The sequence below is a fragment of the Capricornis sumatraensis genome, chromosome 15 (genome assembly GCF_032405125.1).
Source record: "Capricornis sumatraensis isolate serow.1 chromosome 15, serow.2, whole genome shotgun sequence".
NCBI classification, from domain to species: domain Eukaryota; kingdom Metazoa; phylum Chordata; class Mammalia; order Artiodactyla; family Bovidae; genus Capricornis; species Capricornis sumatraensis.
Window position 1 is genome coordinate 55,945,404 of NC_091083.1, and position 23,240 is coordinate 55,968,643.

General features: G+C 47.1%; 1 protein-coding gene across 1 annotated transcript in view; it reads right to left on the bottom strand.

Moving 5' to 3' along the window:
* TGM3 (transglutaminase 3) overlaps positions 1-21,854 on the bottom strand; it is a 44,298-nt gene extending 22,444 nt beyond the window's left edge. Inside the window, exons 1-7 of the mRNA XM_068987009.1 lie at positions 21,804-21,854; positions 8,836-9,003; positions 8,260-8,502; positions 7,528-7,646; positions 6,021-6,149; positions 2,811-2,988; positions 2,568-2,703 (exon numbers count right to left, since the gene is read on the bottom strand). Of these exons, the coding sequence (XP_068843110.1) occupies positions 2,568-2,703; positions 2,811-2,988; positions 6,021-6,149; positions 7,528-7,646; positions 8,260-8,502; positions 8,836-9,003; positions 21,804-21,810 (980 nt within the window). The 5' untranslated portion in view covers positions 21,811-21,854. The remainder of the gene's footprint in view (positions 1-2,567; positions 2,704-2,810; positions 2,989-6,020; positions 6,150-7,527; positions 7,647-8,259; positions 8,503-8,835; positions 9,004-21,803) is intronic.
* Positions 21,855-23,240: the final 1,386 nt, after the last annotated feature.

A 23,240-nucleotide genomic window follows, 5' to 3' on the forward strand; every position in this document is an offset into this window, starting at 1 on the left:
CTTCATTGTTCCCGAAGAGTACATGCAGGCATTCAGAAAGGGACCTGAAGCACAATTGCTCAGCAAATTATTAGTTGCTGCTGTTTTTATTATTAAGCATTCTCAGGTGCTTAACCTCACTTGATCCTTACATTCTATTACTTTAGGCAAATCTGAACAAGGTTCTAAAAGCTTTTAACATTTGCAACATACAGATTCAGATCGAAGAATTTCTGTCCAAACTCAAACTGTCCTTTTAATAATAGGCAAGGAAAAAAAATAGGTTAGTAATTTCACTCCAGGCAGAAAACGACTTGTGAGCTAATTCCCTCCAACCCCTGGCAGGAACCACGTTGAAGGGACTCTTGGGAGGTGTAGCTCTAACTCAAAAAGTAGGGTAAGCTGAAGATTCACAGAATCAAAAAGTTAAAGAGGCTGAAGTGAACATCTAGTTCCAAGCCAACATTTACATTTCACTGATGGGGAACCTGGGGGTCAGAAAGATGGAGTGGCTTATACAAGTTCTAGAGCTGGATGGTGAGTGGGACTGGAACTGGGGCTCAGGAATCCCTGTGTACACACCATCCAGTGCTGGTTCACCACCCACAGTTGCAGGGAAAAGGGGGAAGAGAAGGAATGCTCAGCACCCACTGCTTTCTGAGGAGGGTTCTGATGAGGAACCCCAGGAAAAATCAGAGTTTTACGGCCTGACACTCTGCAGCAAAGCCAACAGAAATGACAGTAGAGACTGTCTCCAGGGGTCCACACTTGCCCCAAGGTGATTACATTTAGAATAAATTATGAAGCTAATGTGTAGCATGAACCAGTAACCAAGAGATCTCAGGTCTAATTCCAAATTCAGCTTAAAGGCCCCAACTTTCTGTTCCCAGCAGGTCTTCCTTGATGGCCCCCTCCCTGAGTTCCCACAGTACTGTCTGACACACAGCTGGCACACTGCATCACTAAATAGTCTCTAATGGCCTCCCCACTTTTTGTCCCCTAACAGCACCAGACGTGCTCTCGGCAGAAGGACTGAGCCTCATGCTTTCTGACCCCTCTGCAGTTCCTAGTGTGCAGAATAATCACAGAAGGGTTAAGCCGAAGAGGGCCACTCTTTCCCCAAAATCAGTCATCTTGTTGGAACAAGCATCTCTTTTTCTAAAGGAAGACAAAGCCAGGAATGGCATTGTCCCAAGGATCAGAAAAGGTTGCAATGGGATTTTGGACACAATAACAAAAGGAAAAAACAGGGAGAAGAAAAGACATTCATTTATGAGAAGTTGGAAAACAAAACCTCGCTGTAAGTAGCAGCATCACTAGAGAGAACATTATGTGTGTGTAGATTAAGGAAGAACATCTGAAATAAACTTTCTCTCCCCCATTAAACCCTAGCATCCATGTGACCTTGGGTGAATTACATACACTTCCCTCCCTTCAGAGGGGAGAGGATGCTTACAGTATTCAGTGCCATTATTGGTGCGGGCTGTTGTTTATTTGTTTTAATATCTCTTTCGGTTAATTTTAATATTCCTTTGACTTTATTCTATTAGTTACCCTAAGTACATTTCAGTAAACTTGCATCTACTTATTCTGGGAATAATAAGCAATAAAGAATTTTTTATACAGACTTTCTCAAAGTTGAACATCTGGAAAAAAGATGACATCTGTTATTAAGTTATCTAGAATACATATATTCACATGTATATGCATGTGAATGATTATTATATGTATATCCTTTGAAATGGATTCAAACAATGGATTATTGACATATGCATGTAGTACTTTATATACGTAGACATCTATGTGTATACACACATATAGACATAACTATTTTCAGTTGTCATCTGGTAATAACTCGTCATATGGTATAACCTTAAATAGCTGTAACAATATCTATTTTATGTATATAAGCAGCTATACAAAGTTATAGATATATGTCTGTAAATTTTAGATAACCTACTTTCAGTTGGCATATATTATATATCACACACACATATGTGCATGTCATATTTATGGTTTAGAAATATATATTTCCAGCTACTTATAAAGTTTCCTATTTTCAGTTGAAATCCAGAATAAGCTAACATTTTATTCTAGCAATCAAGATACTAAGCAAGTGTATATATATATGAGAAAATATGTCACTTTTCTTTAAGAAAGCCCATTAAGTCATATGGGTTGCCCGAAATGACATACATTATTCGTCTTACTAGAAAATCAATGATTTCAATGTTTCGCTTCTAAAATATCATAGGGTCTAGGGGCCCCTATAAACTCAGGGCAGTTTCACAGAGCCCAGGAATCATATTTTTCACTGGTATCAGAGCCTTCATCTGGTGGCAAGATAAAATGGACCATCAGCGTTTGCAGAACTCTGAGAAGGGTTGTTTTGGGTCTTGCTAGCTTCGGCATTTCCATTCTACACTTGATCTTAGCCAAAAGGCCAAGATATGATAGCATTTCCATTCTAAACGATGTGTTGACATGGTACTTGCCTCCTGATTCCTGTTTGGAGCTGGTCCCAGGAGCTGGGGAGAGCTAGGGAGAAGCTGCTTGGATTTGGTGCTCAGAAAGGATCAGATACTCACCACACGCTATCACTGCCTTTTTCCACGGGCCGTCCCAAGGAGTCGTAGTAGACATCCACGCTGAGGTTTCTGTCTGTGTCATGAGCTGAGTTGAAGTTGGTGATCACTCGGGAGGGAATCCCCAAACATCGCAACACTGCAAGTCAAGGGCAGTCTGAGGACTCGAGGTGCAGTGGAGACAGTACCTGGGGGCACCCCACTGCTGCCCATCCATGCAGCAAAGGCACACCTCATCCAGAATACCTGTGTTGAGGGTTCCAGCAAAGACCCAGCACTGGCCGTACCGGACGGGCCTGAAGCCAGATCTTTGCCACTCCTTGAGGATTTCCACGCTGCCATTCCAGTTCCTAGGATCCCGGCCACCAGTGTAGCTACCGCTCCAGTTCCCAGAAATCACGCCATTGTCATCATTGGCATTGATCTGGGCAGGAATAAACCCCAAAGGAATCAGCACAGAGAGTGACAGGCAGAGTTCAGGCGGCAAGGTAAGGAGTCAAAGAAGGAAGCCAGGGAGACTCCCTCAAGTCTCTGTCTTTCTGGGCAATTTGGATGATAATTGTGATAATGGGTATCAAGAAGTTTATGAATTTGAAAGTGCTTTCCTTAACAGGCCATGCTTGCCCCTAATTCATATGTTATTCCCAGCTCACAGAGAAAATCAAGCCTCCATGGCTTGTCAGTGATGAAGCAAGGGTAGAAAATCAGCCTACAATCAAGTCCTGGCCAGAACTCACAGGCTGCTGCCACCTGACTTGGGGATCCATAGTTTGAAGCTCTCTTTTGGTGTCCTGGTCTTCTGAAAAGATCACTGTAAAACTTTAGCAACTAACTTATTCTTGAAAAGAATAAAGATGGACTTTCGCTTTTCATCCATCCATTCATTCATTCACTCAGCTTAACGCATGATTCTTGTATTTGGGTGTTTTTGTGCGTGCTCAGTCACATCTGACTCTGCAATTCCATGCCAGGCTCCTCTGTCCATGGGATTTTCCAGGCAAGAAGACTGGAGTGGGTTGTCATTCCCATCTCCAGGGGATCTTCTTGACCCGGGGATCAAACCCATGTCTCCTGCTTCTCCTGCATTGGCAAGCAGACTCTTTACCACTGTGTCACCTGGGAAACCCTTGATTCTTGAATGAGTCACATGAAAAGAGCACTAGACTAGGAATCAAGAGACCTGAATCTCTTCGTCTGAATCTTTTAGAGACTCATATTGAAATATTTAGGGACAGAATGATGTGCTATCTGGAATTTATCACATAATGCATGAAGAAGGGGACACAGATGAAACAAGACTGGCCTTGTGTAGGTAACTGATGAAGCCGGTGACAGGCACATAGAAGTTCATTTTACTTTTTCCTCTCCTTTTGTGAACGTCTGAACTTTTCTATAATAAAAAGTCAAAAGAGGGACTTCCCTGGTTGCCCGGTGGTTATAATCTGCCTTGCAATGCAGGAGATGTGGGTTTGATCCTTGGTCAGGGAACTAAGATCTCATGTGCTGCAGACCACCTAAGCCTGGGAGCTGCACTGGGTCCAGGCACCACAACTAGAGAATCCGTGCACTGCAACAAAAGATGCACAACTGTGTGCCATGACTAAGACCCAAGGCAGCCAAATTTTTTAAAAAAGTTAAAAGAGAAAGAAGAAGGAGAAACTTGAGTCACGAGCCTACCCTGGCTGCTTGTCAGCTGGTTGATTGTTGACAAGCTGATTCGTTCAAGCTCTCCTTCCAACACAGGGAACAGAAGGAGCAAGTATGCCCTCAGCTGTCTCCCAGCAGCCAGGTCTTCAGTTTATGAAACTGAGTAGCGTTTACCCCAACCTCACAGTGAGAACTGCTCCCTCTCTCTGCGGGGGTCACAAGGCAAGGCTTGTGAGAACCAGCAGTCTGGAAATGGAAGGATCCTTGCCCACGACCAGCTGACCCAGTCTTCGCAGCCCCTCTGTGTGCTGGGTGAGCTCTGCACCCCCTCCAGGACGGCCGGGCTGGAATTGCAGGATCAGGGCCACGGGGCTCCTTCAAGATGGAAGATTGCACGGCCCATCTCCATCTCTTGAGTCACAGGTGCTCCAGCCTCCAGTGTGGTAATCACAGGCTCATCTCTGACTGAAAGCCGAGTGTTTCAAAGCCCCACACAGGCCATAATTAGCTCGTGGTCCAGCCCAACCAGGAGGGCTGGAGAGAGAGCAGGGAGGTGCAGCTGAGGAGCCTGGCTCTGAGATCAAGTGTTTTGTCCCGAGGGCTGGAGTGAGTCAGCAGCTGCTGGAGCCAGCTGCCTCCCCCACCCTCTCCTGAGCTGAGGAGGCTCAACTTTCTAAGTTGCCTAAATACCAGCTTTCCTAGACCTTGGCCTGGGCTTTAATCCTACCCTTCTAGGACCACTTAGTTTTCACGGTTCAGCCTGGGTCCACTCCCTCTCTGGACTCTTCCTGCCACCCTGGTTCCCATCGTGTCCTCAGTGCCTCCACATTCTCTGGGCCTCCCCACACCTGTCCTGCCAGGTTCAAGTTGAGAAGCCCTGTCTGATGACCCCCAATATCTATCATGTAGTCAGGAGGTCATTCAATTAACCATGTAACTAGCTCATTAGCTTGGATATTCTCCAGCTCAAAAAAGACTGGAAATGCCTAGTCCATTAATCACACACACACAAAAGGTGACACTTCTGAGTAACTGTTTAGTTTCAGAGGGTTAAAGTTCAAGAACTCTCTGACTTTTAGCTTTTTAGTTTATAACTTTTGAGCAGGTTATCCCTTGTTTGGACATTTTTCTGATGGAGAGGTTTTCTACCCACTGAGTATAGAGCATTCCCCCAGCATTCAGCTTGTGTATATATCCAGCTAATGTGTGTGTTTGGATAGGTGGGGTAGGTTTCTCACGTGGAGGGAGTGGGTGAGTGAAGGTGGCCCCAGGCAGGCAGTTGGAGGCCTTATTCTGGCTGGACTCACTCGAAGGCTAAGTTGTGTGTGATTCCCTCCAGCCCCCTGGCATCAGGTTCCCCATCTAGAAGATGACCATGTCAACCTCTGCCCTCCCTGCTGGCACTCAAGCTCTCTGTGCTGAGGAGGGGATGGATCAGAGCAAAGGAGAGTAGCCCCTTCCCCAGGAGCCCCAGGGATGGAGCGATGTCTCAGCTTTGTGTCCTCCCAGCCCTGGTGGACCCCCACAGATCAAATCCTTGTCATCTGAGGAAGGCCTCACAATACAGTGGGAAGGGCTTGGAAGCCGGCAGCCTGGGTCTGGTTTTGCCTCTGCCACTCACTCCCGTGTGTCTCAGGCAAGTCCTTTAATTTAGAGGCGTGTCATACTCTGTGTGTACAAAATGGGGATGTAATAACCACCAACTTTATTTTGTGAGACATCAACCAACAAGATGAGTGGTTGTGCCTAACCCATAGCTGAGTTTGATATAGGGTAACAACTAGTTATTATGGTTTTCTCATCACTCACCATTGCACTCAGAACCCGGCCAATATATTTGGGGTCATTTCTGTGGGCCACATCCGTAGCAGGGTCACGGCGAAAATTTAGACTGTTATCCAGGACTGAGAGGCAAATGTTCAGAATGCCTTCTTCAAACTGTTCAAAATGGGGCCATATGTTACGATGAAAGAAATTACAAGTAGTATCAGCTAATTGAGGGCATGGAGGCCATGCTGGTAAGAGCCACGGGCACTGCCCATATCTCCCCCCACTCCACGGCCCCCAGAACTGAGAGACTGAGGAACAACCACCCACCTGGCCTTTAACCCTGAAAACTCATCCAGACCTCTTGCTGTACACAAGGCCCTGTGCTGAGGCCCCTCAAGTTTAATGAGACTCCCTCACTGTTACGAACTTGAGAGCAGTCACTTGACCTGTCTGGGCTTCAATTTCACCAGCTGTATAACAAGGGATCAGGCTGAGCACATCTCAAAGTTTCCATCTGGTTCTGACATTGATCTCTAGCATATCACTTAGACTTTTGGGAACTGATTATAAAGTGTCTCACTAAAATTGGAATTTGAAGCCATTTTCACAAAATGGAGAAGGCCAAGCTCTTTCTTGCCTTTGAGTCTTCATATATGCTGTCCCTTCTTCCTCCAACGCTTTTCCCCAAGATATCTATCCAGCTCCCTTGCCTCCATTAAGTTTCTGATCCTAAGTTCCTTTCTAAGCAAGGCTCTCCCAGATCACCCCATCAAAAATATCCTCCCTTCCACCCCACAGTGCACCCTATGCCCTTACCCACCCCACCCCTTTTTCTTCTTTTCTATGAAATTTAACACAGAACACAACATATAAAACTCAACATATAAAATATATGGCATTATACTGAAGATAAAATACATGGCAGATATGCCCTGGTTGACTGCAGAAAGGGGTCTGGACATGGCAGAATGTGCACCTGTCCACCCTCTGCTGGACATCCAAGGCACCCCACCCAAGGTACTTCATTGTAATGCTTCATCTGTCTGCTGGAAAGAAGAAAATATGGAGGGAATCCCTGGATGTGGCTAGCTGAGCAAACTCGGGAATTCTGTGGACTCAGACATCATAGTACTATAGGGCCCTTGGAAGGTCGAATGCTCACACCAAGGAAATTTCATCACATTATGACACGGAATGAATAACAGATACTATACTGTTGTGCAAGTCTCTACTGGGCCTTATCTTCGTTCATGTATCATGGTACCAATAACACGTTGTTGCATCAATTTAGTTATGTGTCTGTTTTGCCCATGAAAGTGTGACCTCTTCAAAGACATGAAATATGTCTTATCCATCTCCTGTATCCACAGAGGCACCTTGGCTCCTGGCACATAGTAGGTCATCAATGAATGTCTTCTGAATGAATGAACAAATAAGAGGCAGGCAAATGGACAGATTTGGGAACTGCCACCTATCTGTGGGGTCTGCTGCGGAGCTTCTTTGGGTAGAATAGGGACATTACTGCCAGCCTCTATGACCCTTTTACCTGTCCGTAGTTCCAGCCAATCATGCCAATTCGATTTGTGCTTCCCACAAAGATGATGCCAGCATCTTCCTGAACATATTCCTCTCTCTCAGCATGGTTACTCATAAAGACACCATCAGCTGTTTGACACCAAAAAAACAGATAGTAGGGGATAGAATCTTACAGAGAACTATAGAGACTCAACCTTGTCTCAGTCCTGAGTACCCACATGGTGGCTGGAGCAAGCCACACCTTCAACCCTTCGCCCAGCTCCACTGAGGAGTGAAGTCTTGGGCTAAAATGCTTCCACATCATATCATGAGAACTATCAACTTGAAAGAGAAGCTGAGATGACCTAAGAATCTGAAAATAAGACCTCCGGAAATGAAAAACTTGCTTCTTCAGGCACAAGTTGTCTCCAGGCTGCAGAATGGTGCTGTAGTCAATACACCATACTATACAGTTTTCAAAAACTCATGAGATCCTTGCAACAGCCCCAGAAATAGCAAGCTGTCCATCTAATGGTGAGGAATTTGAGGCTCAGAAGGGTAGAGAGACTGCCAACTCACATAGCGGGTTCAGAGGCAGAGCTGGACCAAAACCCCTGGCTTCTGACTTCTAGCTTCTGTGTTCTTTCCTTATTCCACAGACTTTCCGTAATCAAACCTGAGCCCATGAAAACCATTCCCTCCATCTCTTTTCCATGGACATCCCTTAGCTGATGGCTGGGAGTGTGGGTGGTTGGATGCCTACCTTGCAGCCAGGGATTAAAGAGCAGTATGAATGTTCCAAGTTTCAGCATGGAGTCACTGCCCTGGGAGGAGACCTGCATGTTTAGTGTGTACCTCCCAATGGGTGCATTTGCAGGGCTAAGGATGGAGATGTTCAGAACATTGTTCCTGTTGGACACAAGTTGTGCACCCCAGCCGCTGCTACTTGTCCCATCGGAGAGTGGAAACACAGCCTTTGTCTTGGCCGACTCTGAGGGGTAAGGCCCTGGAAAAAAGACATAGGACAATGGAAACCAAGTAGCGTTGGCTGACTGTGGAGAAACCAGATTCCAATATAACTGCAGGGATTCTTTGGGAGACGTTATACAATGAAGCAGCACGTTATGGCACTGGAAGCAACTGGAGATCACATGGTCCAAACCCCTCTTGAAGTTAAGACTGTGACCCTCAGAGGTAGGTGAAACTGGACTCTACTAAGTCAATGGTAGATCTGGGTTAGAGCCTGAGGCCGCCACCACCACCGCCCCTTGGATGCACAGCCCCAAGGTCTCCTCAAGGTGTGTATGTGGGAGGGGGGCAGGGAGCAGTGAGCAGGTACCTGTGGAAACTGTGAATGTCACACTTCCTCCAGAGCTGAGACCTCGGGATAAGGTCACTGACATATGGAAGGGCTGGCCTCTCCGTACGATGAGATCCTGGCTGTAGAACCTGTCTGTGTGATGTGCCTGCCGGTTGGAGGCTGTCTGCCAGTTGACACTCTGGAGTCCTAAAGCCATGAGACAGAAAAGAGGACTTGAGATACTGGGAGAAAAGGGATGGTGGCCTATGGGAAAAGGTGTAAGTTACCGAAGAGACAGCTTTTGGACAGGGCTTGCTGGGGAAGAAGCTTCTTGGAAAAATCACATTAAAATGCAAGGTGGCAAGCACTTCACAACCTATTCCCACCTGCCTTTTCAGGTGGCTGACGCTTGGCACACACTACCTCACCTCCCCTTCCACCTGGCTGATTGTCACTCAGCCCTCAAGGAAGTAGCTTCCCCCAACCAGCAAGGAAACCGAGTAAGCCATTCTGTCCACGTTATCCTCCTTCCATTGTGGACAGTGATGCACGGACTGGGAGGAAGCTACTTCTCTTGGATCTACCACCCTGCTTTGGCTTCCTTGCTTTTCCCTTTGTGTCTTCCCAGACGCCAAGTGCCTTCTATGACGCCAACACCCAGCAAATGATTACCCATGTCATCTATACTGCATATGTACAACACTTTGGTGTTGGCCTGTGCCCCTGATGCTGAGAAGGACCATGTGATTCTGGGAAGCATTTCGAGGCTCGGAGACTGGGAAACCACTGGCCTGGAGAGCCTTTCAAAGGCTCATTGGCAAGAGTGGTCTCAGGCCATGAGATCCCTGGATAAGACCCTGAGGACAAACACCTCAAAATCTACCCTCAGCTTCTCAGATGATCGTGTAGGTAAGGGAGCTAAGCTGAGAAGGGTTATGAGAGATTCCATGGGATATGAGGAGTTCAACCTTTTTAAAACTTTTGAAGTATTTAATCCCTTTGAGTTATGTTTGAGACATTACAACACCCAATCTTCTGCAAATGAAACTGGTCTCTATCTTGACGATGTGGTTACAGCTATGATGGGAGTGTGATGATGCAACTCTTCTTTATATGTGTCTGCCTCTGTTCATTGGAATGTGCCTTCTTTATCTTTATATTCTAACGCCTGGCACATTGCTTGACTAGATTAGGACAATCAGATAAACAAATGAAGGGCTAAATGAACAAACACACAAACAAACATAAAACTAATGTCATCCAATGACCTTCATGACTAGGGCTCCAAATTTAGTCTATAAAGAAAGGTGTATGTGGGGTATTCCTTAATAAACAGAGAGATCACCTGTTATTTGTAGGACAGTATATAAGGCACATGTTGAGGTATGAAAATGTATGAAAATTAGTTTTAACCCCCAAAGAGCTTCAGCAGTGCATAAGACAACATGTCAGAATGAATGATGAGGGAAATCCAATCTCCTCCCCCCACCCAGAAAGATGTCTAGGAGATGCAGGCAAGAATCACTTTCAGTTGTAGGAATCAGAAAAAAAAAAAAAAATCACTGAAAATGCCAGGCCTTGAAGGAAGAGAGAATTTTGTCAAGCGCATTTCAGACAACAGGCAGAGAGACCGAAGGCCCAGAAGAGCAGGTATTTTTGGCTAGAGCAGAGGTCTTGTCTGGAAGAGAAAGGGGAGACAGAGGGCATGGCTCCAGGGCAGGCCTGGGGCTGCGGATCTCCCCAAGCAGCTCCAGGGATGGGCACAGGCTCATCATCGACTTGAGTGGGATGCAGAATCTGGGGTGATGAACCAAGATCGCTGCTGAAGCAGGCTGAGAAGGTGATCGTGCCACCTGCTCAGTGTACCAAAGAGTCATTCATTCACACGTCCACTCATTTATTTATGCATTGAGCAAATAACTATTGAAAGAATAAATTAAAAAGCTTTTTTTTCTTAAACTCAGGGAAACGAAAACATTCATGCAGCCAACAAGTATCTACTGATTGAAGAGAAAGGCACAGAGGGAAAGGTGGCACAGAGGGAAAGGTGGGACAGAGGGAGATGAACATTCCTGCACATAAATGTTGAACGGTGAGAGCTCAGATCTTGGGTGGTCTCTGGTAAGCATCAAGCTCTATATGACCTGCAGAGACCTGGCTTGATGAAAGTTAGGACCCTCTAGGGCAAAGTCCTCACCTTCTAAACCCCTGCCTCTTACCAACTGCACTTACTGTCTTCTGTGCATGGGATTTGGTAGAGATTTACTCACTGTCTTGCTTTAGAAAAAAGAAGAGCTCTTAGATACAGTGGTCTGAGGTCACACAAGTCTCCCCAGAGATTCCTCCCCACTCCCAAATCCAAAAGGATGTATGTCTTCTCCCCAGAAGAAGCTCACTATTCTTGACCATGGGTTGCGAACAGAAAGTATGGTCCCTGGACAGCCCTCTGAGAGCACAGGTTAAGGAATGGGGGGCAGCAGGGATTCCCATCTGTAGCTGGTTTCTGCCAGTGCTTAAGCACTGTTTGCTAGAGCTGTGTCAAGAGCAGAGGCGTCTCCACAAATAACAAGTGTTGATGAGGGTGTGGAGAAAAGGGGATTCTTGTACACTGTTGGAGGGAATGTAAATTGGTACAGCCACTATGGAAAACTGTATTGAAGGTCCTTGGGCTGGAAGAAGCACAGGCTGGAATCAAGATTGCCTGGAGAAATATCAATCACCTCAGATATGCAGATGACACCACCCTTATGGCAGAAAGTGAAGAGGAACTAAAAAGCCTCTTGATGAAAGTGAAAGAGGAGAGTGAACAAGTTGGCTTAAAGCTCAACATTCAGAAAACAAAGATCATGGCATCCGGTCCCATCACTTCATGGGAAATAGATGGGGAAACAGTGGAAACAGTGTCAGCCTTTATATTTGGGGGCTCCAAAATCACTGCAGATGCTGACTGCAGACATGACATTAAAAGACGCTTACTCCTTGGAAGAAGGAAAGTTATGACCAACCTAGATAGCATATTGAAAAGCAGAGACATTACTTTGCCAATAAAGGTCCGTCTAGTCAAGGCTATGGTTTTTCCTGTGGTCATGTATGGATGTGAGAGTTGGACTGTGAAGAAGGCTCAGTGCCGAAGAATTGATGCTTTTGAACTGTGGTGTTGGAGAAGACCCTTGAGAGTCCCTTGGACTGTGAGGAGATCCAACCAGTGCATTCTGAAGGAGATCAGCCCTGGGATTTCTTTGGAAGGAATGATGCTAAAGCTGAAACTCCAGTACTTCGGCCACCTCATGTGAAGAGTTGACTCATTGGAAAAGACTCTGATGCTGGGAGGGACTGGGGGCAGGAGGAGAAGGGGACAACCGAGGATGAGATGGCTGGATGGCATCACGGACTCAATGGACGTGAGTTTGAGTGAACTCCGGGTGTTGGTGATGGACAGGCAGGCCTGGCGTGCTGCGATTCATGGGGTCGCAAAGAGTTGGACACGACTGAGTGACTGAACTGAACTGAACTGAACTGAAAAAGCTAAAAATAGGACTATTATATGATCCAGAAATTCCACTCCTGGGTATCTATCAAAAGAATACAAAAATGCCAATTCAAAAATATACAATGTTCATAGCAGCATTATTTACAATAGCAAGCTATGGAAGCAATCTAAGTGTCCATTAACAGATAAATAAAGAAGATGTGGTATATATGCACAATACAATACTACTCAAGCATAAAAAAGAATGGAATTTTGCCATTTGCAATAACATGGATGGACCTGGAGGGTCTTATGAAATAAGTCAGACAGTGGAAGACAGATGCTGTGTGTGTGTGTGTGTGTGTGTGTGTGTGTGTGTGTGTGCATGCGCGCGTGCGTGTGTGCTGTCACTCAGTGGTGTCTGACTCTTTGTGACCCCTATGGACTTTGCCCACCAGGCTCCTCTGTCCATGAAATTTTCCAGGCAAGAATACTGGAGCATGTTGCCATTTCCTACTCCAGAGAATCTTCCCAATCCAGGGATCAAACCCACTTCTCTTGCAGCTCCTGCATTGGAAGGCAGACTTCTATCACTGCACTACCCGGGAAGCCAAATACTATATGTTATCACTTCTATGTGAAGTCTAAAAAAATGAAACGAATGAATACAACAAAACAGAACAGACATAGATACAGAGAACAAAGTAGTGGTTACCAGTGGGAAGAGAGGGCAAGACAGAAGTAGGGGATAAGAGTTACAAACTGTTAAGTATAAAATGAATATAAGGATAGATTGTACAGCACAGGAAATATAGCCAATGTTTTATAGCAACTTTAAATGGAATGTAATCTATAAAAATTGAAATCCCATGTTATAGATATGAAATTAATATAATATTGTAACTCAGGCACACTTCAATTTTTAAAAAGAGATCTGCAAGAAAAAGGGGGAATCAACACACAAAAGTACACACAGCCAGTTCACACAGGTTTGCCTAAGTCCTGAAAAATAAAACAATTCTAATTATTAAAAAAAAAAAAAAGAAAGTAGAGGTGTGTCTCTTTCATCCCAGAAACCAGTCTGTAGGGAAAATGATGAAGAAAAGACTGGGCTCCAGGGTTCCTTGACTGCAGAGACACTGAAAGGAGAGAGAGGGAACTTTGTACACACTAGGTGGGGTCCTTGGCTGAGAGAAGATCATTCCTGCCTCTCCCATCGTGAGCGCTGGATGAAAGAGTCTTGCTTCTCCCTGGAGTGCTTGTGGGGTGTGCAAGGCTTCTCTGAGCTGCAGGGTGAGTAACACCAGGACTCATATTTGTCATTGGTGTCCTGTGTGTCAACTGCTGTTAACAGTACACAGAGCAACTTACACACACCGTGGATGAAATCTTTACAGAATAACTGGGGTGGGGGGGATAAACTAGGAGCTTGGGATTAGCAAATACACACTGCTACACGCAAAAGAGATAAACAACAAGTTCCCTGGGTAGAGCACAGGGAACTATATCAATATCCTGTAATGACCTATAATGAAAAGAATATGAAAAAGAATATACATTTATGTATAACTGAGTCATTTTGTTGTACATCTGAAACTAACACAACCTTGTAAATCAACTATACTTCAATTGAAGAAAAAAAGAAACTGGAAACTAACACTCAGAGAGATAACTGTCTTAAACATTTTCTTTAAATTTTATATTGGAGTATAGCCAATTAAAAGACGCTTACTCCTTGGAAGGAAAGTTATGACGAACCTAGATAGCATATTAAAAAGCAGAGACATCAAAGGTCCGTCTGTGCCATCAAAGGTCCATCTAGTCAAGGCTATGGTTTTTCCTGTGGTCATGTATGGATGTGAGAGTTGGACTGTGAAGAAAGGTGAGTGCTGAAGAATTGATACTTTTGAACTGTGGTGTTGGAGAAGACTCCTGAGAGTCCCCTGGACTGCAAGGAGATCCAACCAGTCCATTCTAAAGGAGATCAGTCCTGGGTGTTCTTTGGAAGGAATGATGCTAAAGCTGAAACTCCAGTACTCTGGCCACCTCATGCAAAGAGTTGACTCATTGGAAAAGACTGTGATGCTGGGAGGGATTAAGGGCAGGAGGAGAAGGGGACGACAGAGGATGAGATGCCTGGATGTCATCACCGACTCGATGGATCTGAGTTTCAGTGAACTCCGGGAGTTGGTGATGGACAAGGAAGCCTGGTATGCTGCGATTCATGGGGTCGCAAAGAGTTGGACACGACTGAGCGACTGAACTGAACTGAACTGATGGTCAATTAACAATGTTGTGATAGTTTCAGGTGGACAGCAAAGGGACTCCACCATACATTTACATGTATCTGTTCTCCCCCAAACTCCCCTCACATCCAGGCTGTCACATAACACTGAGCAGAGCTCCCTGTGCTTGACAGTAAAACCTTGCTGGTTATCCAATTTATTAGCAGAGTGCACATGTTGGTCTCAAACTCCTTATCCACAGGAGATAAATATCTTATTTAAGGTCATGTACCTAGACAGGTCTTACCCTCCCTGTTGCCCTGGTCTTCTGTTCTCCACCTGGGAGGGGAGAACAGATGGTGAGGAACTTCACTACACATTGTCCTCCTGTCTGGCATTCGCATCCTGATACATAGGAGAGAATGAGTCACTGGAAGGCCAGTGTATCCCAAAGGCATTCTACATGAGACATGAGAGAAGGGGGGCATCCATGGACCCCCAAGTGGGATGGGCAGGTTGAGAGCACACTCGCAAAGCTCCCAGGTGGTCCCTGAAACCCTTCTCCTTCATCTGGCTGCCTTCAGTCATCACCCCACTTTTGCCAGTCCAAATCAGGGATCTGATGATCCTGTTTGTGGATTATCCAGGGGACTTTGTTCTCCCACCTGCCACCCCTTCACGTAGCACTAATCTCAGCCTGAGTTTGTTCTAGAAAGGCAAGGGCAGGGGGATAACCTCAGATATGCAGATGATATCACCTTAATGGCAGAAAGTGGAAAGGAACTAAAGAGCCACTAACGGGGGTGAAAGAGGAGAGTGAAAAAGCTGGCTTAAAACTCACTATTAAAGAAAGCTAATAAGATCATGGCATCTGGTCCCATCACTTCATGGCAAATAGAAGGGGAAAAGGTGGGAGTAGTGACAGATTTCCTTTTCTTGGGCTCTAAAATCACTGTGGATGGTGACTGCAGCCATGAAATTAAAAGATGATTGCTTCTCAGCAGGAAAACTATGACAAATATAGACAGTGCATGAAAAAGCAAAGACATCACTTTGCTGACAAAGGTCTGTATAGTCAAGGCTATGATCTTTCCAGTAGTCATGTACAGACCCGAGAGTTGGACTATGAAGAAGGCCGAGTGCCGGAGAAATCATGCTTTCGAACTGTGGTGCTGGAGAAGACTCTCAAGAGTCCCTTGGACATCAAGGAGGTGAAACCAGTCAATCCTGGTTTCAGAGAAATAACCCTGAATACTCATTGGGAGGACTTATGTGGAAGTTGAAGCTCCAATACTTTGGCCACTTGATGCAAAGAGCCAACTCATTGAAAAGACCCTGATGCTGGGAAAGATTGAAGGCAGAGGCTGAGGTCGACAGAAGATGAGTTGGTTGAATGGCATCACCAGTTAAATGCATATGAACTTGGGCAAACTCCAGGAGATGGGGAGGGGCAGGGAGGCTTGACTTGCTGCAGTCCATGGGGTCACAAAGAGTCGGACATGCCTTGGTGGGTGAACAACAGGGCAGGGAATAGGGGAGGTGCACAAACATCCAAGTTTTTTCCCGAGTTTACAACTTCATGGGTGTTTATGAGCTTCAGAGCTGTTCTTTGTGCCTGCTTGGATGAAGGGCAGGGATGAAAGGAGAGTGGCTTCACCCCTATAATTGACTCATCAACACAGACTCTCAGAAACATCAAAGAGAGTAACGTTTTAGAGACTGAGCATCTCCCCCGACTCTTATTCTGGCTGTGAGGGCATGGAGGCCCAGGAAGTCATTTGCCCACAGTGGGATGTCTCTGGACTCTCATCCAGGGCCCGTCTCACAATCCCATGCTGCCTCTTTGACTCACTGCTTAACTCCACCAGCAGGCCAGGGGCAGTTTCCCCACTTTCTTTATCCTGAGAAAATCAGTGCCACCAGCACCACTGATGTGATCGTGACTGCTAAATGTCTATCCCAGTATACACTCACTCCTTCTTTCTTGGTAATAAAATCCTTCATGTTAATGGCCAGGCTCCCTTGCAGCTGGGGGTCATGTGAATGAGTTCTGGCCAATGACTTATAGGGGCAAGTTAAACGTATTAATTCCTAATTCCCAGGAAACCTCTTTTGTAAAAAGTGAGGTGAAATTCACCATTTTAACCACTTAAAGCACACAATTTGGTGCCATTTAGTACATTCACAATGTTGTGCAACCATCAACACTATCTAGTTTCAGAACTTTTTCTTCAACCTCGAGATAAATCCCCCAGCCACTAGCACTCACTTCCCACCTCCCCAGCTCTAGCCCCTGGGAACCACTCATCTGATTTCTGTTCCCATAGATTTGGCTGCTCTGGTCATTTCGTATCAGCAGAGTCATACAGTCTCTGAGTCTGGTTTTTCACTTAGCATTATGTTTTTAAGGTTTATCCACGTGGTAGCGTGTATCAGTAGTCCATCCCTTCTTTATGGCTGAATAATATTTCACTATGTTGATATACTGCATATTCATCCATTTATCAGTGGATGGATCTTTGGGTTGTTTCTGCCTTTTGACTCTTATAAATAGTGCTGCTCTGAATGTTCCTTTGCAAGCATTTGCTTGAATGCCTGTTTTCAATCCTGAGGAAACCTCTTTTTTCAGAATAGTTGGCAAAAGCCCTTAGCCTGCTTATTTCCATCTTCTTCCCCCTGCTGTCCCAGGTCTGGGTGTGATGCGGACTCAGTTTAAACCACACATGCCTTTGGGATGACAGAGTGGGGGCCTGCAAGAGCCCAGGCCCCTCAGGATTGTGCAGCTGCCCCACCCACCAGAACTGCCTACATCCACTAAACTTCTGTCTTGTTCATTTCTCTAAGCCATTGTTATTTGGGATTCACTGTCATTTACAGCCAAACCTAGCTGCATGTGACTGATAGTGTAATGCCCTCCCCTCTTATTCTGTGGTCCACTTTTGGCAGGGATAAAAAGAGAAGCACAGAACAGATTCTAGACTGTGAAAGGTGACTCACAGGACAGATATATTAAAAATCATCTAGCCAAATGTCAAGTTTTTTGTTAGAGACTGCTTTAAGAAAGACATTTTGTACATTGCTTACACACATGGGTTTATAATTGATGTGAAGTTTTCCCAAAACAGTATGAACCCTTACTACGCACAATGCACAGTGATATTTTCTACTTCATTTTTAAAATGATTTGCTGGTCACAGTCCACTCAATTGATTTTACAGCTTGCTAATGGTGAAAACTGGCAGCTTGAAAAGCAGTGATATGATGCAATATTCTCATGTGACAGGTAAAACAACTGAGGTCCTGGAAGGTCTACTGAGGTCACCGGTAGCTGAAAGTCAGAGCTTGGCCCAGAAACCAGGTCTTAGATCCTGGTCACTGGGAGGCTGTTATTTGCAACATGCCCCCCTCCTCTGGGCATCAGGACGTCTCCAGCTCCTGGCAGGTCCTGCCTCACTCCAGCCCTCACCAGTCTCTTCTTTCTCTCTCCAGCCTGTACTGCTTCCCTTCGTCTTTCCTCTGCATTCAGACATTTTCAACCCCTGTGCAGCATGGGTGGTACAATCTCTTGGTGCTCAGGTGGTGGGGAAATAGGGGTTCCCCGGGGGGCACTGAGCAAGGGGCTGGCAAGGGTGCCAGGGCAAAGTTGAGTGAGCCCTGAACTGGTGGTTCGAGCAGCCTTGAGCAAGGTCTCAGCCTCTCTGTAGAAGAGAATAGTGAAACTGAACACCCTCCCTTGTAGGGCATTGGTTGGGACCCCAGATGCACCCATCACTGGCACCTGGGCTCCTGTCCGTGGTACAGATGTCTTAGGATCCCACGCATAATAGCACCAGCAACACAGGTGAGAGAAGGGTTTGAGCTTTTCCTGGGCTGCCATGGAGGACCTCAGATGGGCAGACAAAGTGCTGAGTGTTTTTCTTGCATATGGCCTTTCACAGTTACAAACCTGTCTGATGTGGTCATTCCCATTTCACAGATGAGGGATTTGAAAGTCCAGTCAAGTGTCATCACTTGCCAAACATCGCACACTCAGGCAGAGACTGGCCCAAGCTCACACTGACGCCGGTGCAGCCTGACCACGTGCCACTCCTGGCTGCACCCTGCATCTAGCCGAGGTGGTGGTGGTGGCAATGGGCACGAGTCCAGGAAGCTGCCAGGGAGAGGGGAACACCCACAGCCTCCTCCTTGCCTCGACATTACACGGTTCGCATGAGAGAGGAAGGAAGGACTCCTGGGCCCCCTTCACTTCCAGAGAGAGTTTCAAATTTCTTAAACCCTCACCATGCACGAGGACCACCTGGAGAGTTCATATTAGCCTAATCCCCACCACTTGGACGGCGCTGGTTTCTTAAACTCTACTGGTGATTCTAATATGGAACCAGAGCTGGAGTTGAGAACCACTACCTTAAGCCTACACAGTGTCTATTTACACTATGCAATCAAAGCTACTTTCCATGAATTCTCTCCCCCAAGACACATGGCCACTCTGAGCGGGAGGCGGGGGAGCAATCACTATCTCCTATTTACAAAGGAGGAAAACAGGCTGAGACGGAGGACTGCAGATCCTTCTGAGCACCTTTCGGCCCCTACCAAGATGAGGGGCCTCATTCCTTCGACTTCCATACAACGGGGAAAGCTTTTCCTCTCTTCATCTCACACCCAGGCTGGCATGCGGGCCCTGGGGACGAGAATGATTGCCCCATCTGTGGAGCACAGCCCAGCGGGGTGGAGGCTGAGCTGGGAAGTTATCTGAGGTGAGCAGAGCAGCAGGGACACAAGCGTGGGGGCCTGGAAATGGAGAAGGAGCAGCCAGCCTCTCAGCTCCCAGGAAACGTGCAGACCCACAGCCCAGAATGACACAGGTCCTCTGAGGCTGGGGCCTGAAGCCAGAGAGGGTGGGTCCTGAAGCCAGCACTCTGCCCAGCTAAGCTGCTGATGGGGACACTCACCGTCCTAGTGGGACAGGGCGCCTGTCCCCGACACAGAAGTGCCGGGCTCCCAAGGCAGAGGTCTGCATCCGTGTTTGACCCTTGAGGACTCTGCCACAGGGCCTCCGCATGGCCTCGAGGATGGGGAACCCCTTCACACTGGGCCCAGCATCTCTGTCCACAGCTTGCGTGTCTGTCCAATGTGGGGCTCTGGCCTTGGTGTGTGGAAGGCAGAGGGTGCCAACCACTTTGGGTAGAAGGCTGCCAGGCCTTCCTCCACCATGTCATCCACCCCAGCCCAGGCTGCCGTCTCCACTGGGAGGCGGAATAATCACACCCCACAGATTCCAACAAGAACCTTAACCTGGGAGCCAGAAACAGCCCTCTTGCACCAGCACGCTGCAACCCTGCTAGTTCCCTGGGTCACACGCACCCGACCACCCATGTTTCTTTTCCTGTTCCCTCCTCCCAGAATACTCCTCACCCCGCAAAACTACTTCTGACCAAGTCCAACTCATCGTCCATACCAGTGCTACCTGGTGCTACCTGGGGCCTAGGGCCTCCCCACCTTAAACCGCCCCCAGGGTTAATCCCTTCCTCCTCTTGGCCCCTGGTAAGTGCTTGGACATGTAACACAACCTAATGACAGTCCACTGCGAACCCACCATGGAGAAAGACTGCCCTCTCGATCTCTATGCTCCCGCTGCGCCTTGTGGCTCCTTCCCTGAGTGTCCAGTAAGCAAACTCATTCATTCAGGAACTCAGGAATTCATTACTGAGCCCTGCCTGGCTGCATGACTGGGACAGGCCAGGAACCACAGGTGTGACAGCTTCAAGGGAATGAAGATGTTTCCTTGTCTCTCTTTTTTAAAAATTGATTTTCTCTGAATTGACCATTGTCCACATTTCTCTGCGACCTTTGGGCATCTGGTGGAGCCAGAAGTTGAGTCTTAAGAGCACAGTGTCCCTAGGAGTCACAGACATGGACACACTGGGCCCCTGGGGATGCCTGCAGGGTTCTCAGTGGGCAGGCTGCTGTGGGTGCACGCGCCCCAGGGCTGAGCCCCTGCTGAAGCCCATCGCCCTCTGCCCCCTGTTTCCTTTCATGAAAGAGCACAGTCAGTACTGGAAGGAACCTGGAAGTCCCCCCATTTCAAGCTCTTCATCTTGAATCGGGAGCTGGAGGCTCAGCAGCAGCAGTTGGTAACAGAGTTCAAATGAGAAACCAGGTTCAGTATGGCTTTCCATGTCACAGATTTCACCCGCGGTCATGGATGAGCTTGGAACTGGTGGCAGAAGAGGTGCTACTAAAACCTAGTCTGGGCCCAGCTACCAGATTTCTGTGGTCCCAGGTAAGGGCCAACTCATCCTCTGGCAGGAGGGAAGTAGGGAGGGAGATGGCCTATCCTCTCTTGCTAAAGTCTGCAGAATCCAAGGTTCCCTTCTTAGCAACCCAGCACTGTTGCATGTTCATGGGAAGAAGTCCAGGATAAGGGAAGAGTCCATTTTTGCAGCCACCTTGTCCTGGTCTTTGTGATCTCTGAAGTAACCAGCAGGCCCCTTTTGCATCATGCTCAGCGATTTCTTGGGCAAACCTTCCTGCAGCCTTAACCTCCATTCACAATATTTTACTGGTTTGACTCATGCCTTGTTTGGATTTGGCGTCGCTGCCAACCCACTAGGCTGAGCACCCACGACAGGCAATAATTAGCCTGCTGCTGAGCAGGGGCGCTGTCTAAGCAGAGCCCAGTCCTCACAGTGGCCACAGAGTCAGAGAACCCGTGCTCGCCAGCAGTGCTTTTTCACTCCCTTCCCTGGTGCCGCTCTTAGGAACTGTCCTCGGCATACCTGCTCCTTCTGCTCCTGGTGGTTTCACTCATCAAGTCACTTTCAAAGAGCCTGCCAGTGCTTGCGGATGTGTAGTTTACTTAGGAGCGTTCCAGCACCGCTGATGGTTTCTGTTAAATCGACTTACACGCTGTCACTCCCTCCCTCCCTTGTAGCTCTGAGACGTGCTTTTCTTTGCCTATATTACTAACAGCTGGTAAAATGACACTGAGAAACACGGGAAGCAGGTGCCAACTGGCTTGAAAGGGCAAAGCTTGTCTGTCTAGCTAAGGGGATATGCCTCTGGCTGCACTGAAGAACCTGCCCTTTACCCAGGACTTCGTCCCAAACATGCTCTAACCCTGAGACCACACTAGAGGGACTAGGCAGGCATGGAGAAAGAGTTGCCTCTGAAGAGAACCTTCAAAAAAAAACCAGGCTCTAGCTTTCAGAGCCCCGAAGGCAGCTGTCACGAGCTGGGCACTCTGGCCTCTCAGTTGGCCCAAGAGAAGCATGGGAGTCCAGCGGGGACTGGCAGAGAAGATGCCATGCACTCACCAGACATGTTTCGCTTTCCTCTGCCTCCTCTCTGGCTCGTCTGGGAAGGGCACGGATGGTGTGGGGAGACTGACTGCCTTGCTGGGATCGCCTTACCATTTATAGAAGCCTCTCCTACACACCCCAATTAGAATTCTAATGAGGTAGGTGAGGCACCAGGTCATTCCTGTAGTGCCTGTAAACGTTTCACTTACGACATACTTGTCACCCAATGGAAGGTCATACCTGCTTGTGCAAGACCAGTTTGGGAAGAAAAGGGGAGATAAGGAAAAAAAAAAAACGCAGAGTTTGATTTTATTATTTGTTTCAAGATGAACTACTTCCTGGATCACAGGATTCAGGAAATGATGTAATGCTTTTCTTGAAGTAGCTTGTCCAGAGCAGATGCTGAGAAGTCCCTTGGGGTCAAAGAAAAGTCTCTGCAGAACCTAAAGCAGAAAATTGCCTGATGGTTTCTCACCGTCCTCATATGCCGGTGGTCTCCACTTGCACGAGGGGCGTGAGATACTCATTACAGTTCACTGTACAGGTTGCTGTGTGCCAGAAATGGCGTGTGATTGGTGGTTAGAAGCACTCGGTTCCAGTGCTGGCTAGGTCCTGGGCCATCACTGGACCTTGAAGTCTTGGAAGCCTTGTCTGTGACTTGAGGGGAGGCCCCACCCACTCTTCTCAACTCAAGATGTGGGGGAGTAATCAAATGAAGTGATGTGAGTGGAAAGTGCCTGGATGTGTTCCACATGGATTAAATCCAGTTGTCATCTGGAATGAGATGTCAGTTTAACTACAGATGTGGGGTAGGGGTCAGTGTTAGTCATTCAGTCGTGCCCGACTCTTTGCTATCCCTTTAACTGCAGCCAGCTAGGCCCCTCTGTCCATGGAATTCTCCAGGCAAGAGTGCTGGAGTGGGCTGCCATTTCCTTCTCCAGGGGATCTTCCCAACCCTGGGATCGAACCTGGGTCTGCTGGGAGTGGGGGGAGGGAGGATTATTCTTTTCAGTGAGGCAGTGAGGACAGCCAGTGAAGCTATACTGTGACACGACTTCATTCTGTTCTGCCACGTGTTGTCTGTAAAACTGGAGGGCAAGTCACAGACCTTCTCTGAGCCCAGCTTCTACACCAGTTTTAAAAAAATAAGAGGGGGGAGACTCTCATTCTACATTTTTTGTTTGCTTGTTTGTTGTTTTAAGGGTATTAAAAAAAATATATATCTAAAGATCCTATGGTGGCTGTGTACAAGTTCCAAGCTTTCCTGTGGTAGACAAGGGAGTTTTAAAAAATAATGATAATGCTCCAAGGGTTTGTGACCAAGAGGACACTTCTCAAGGCCTCCGCCAGACTTGGAGTGGAAAGGAAGCACCATGACACAATTAGGTCTTTAGGGAGAAGATGGGAACTCTGGACCCTGAGAAGGATGAGACTGAATAAGGCGGATGGGAA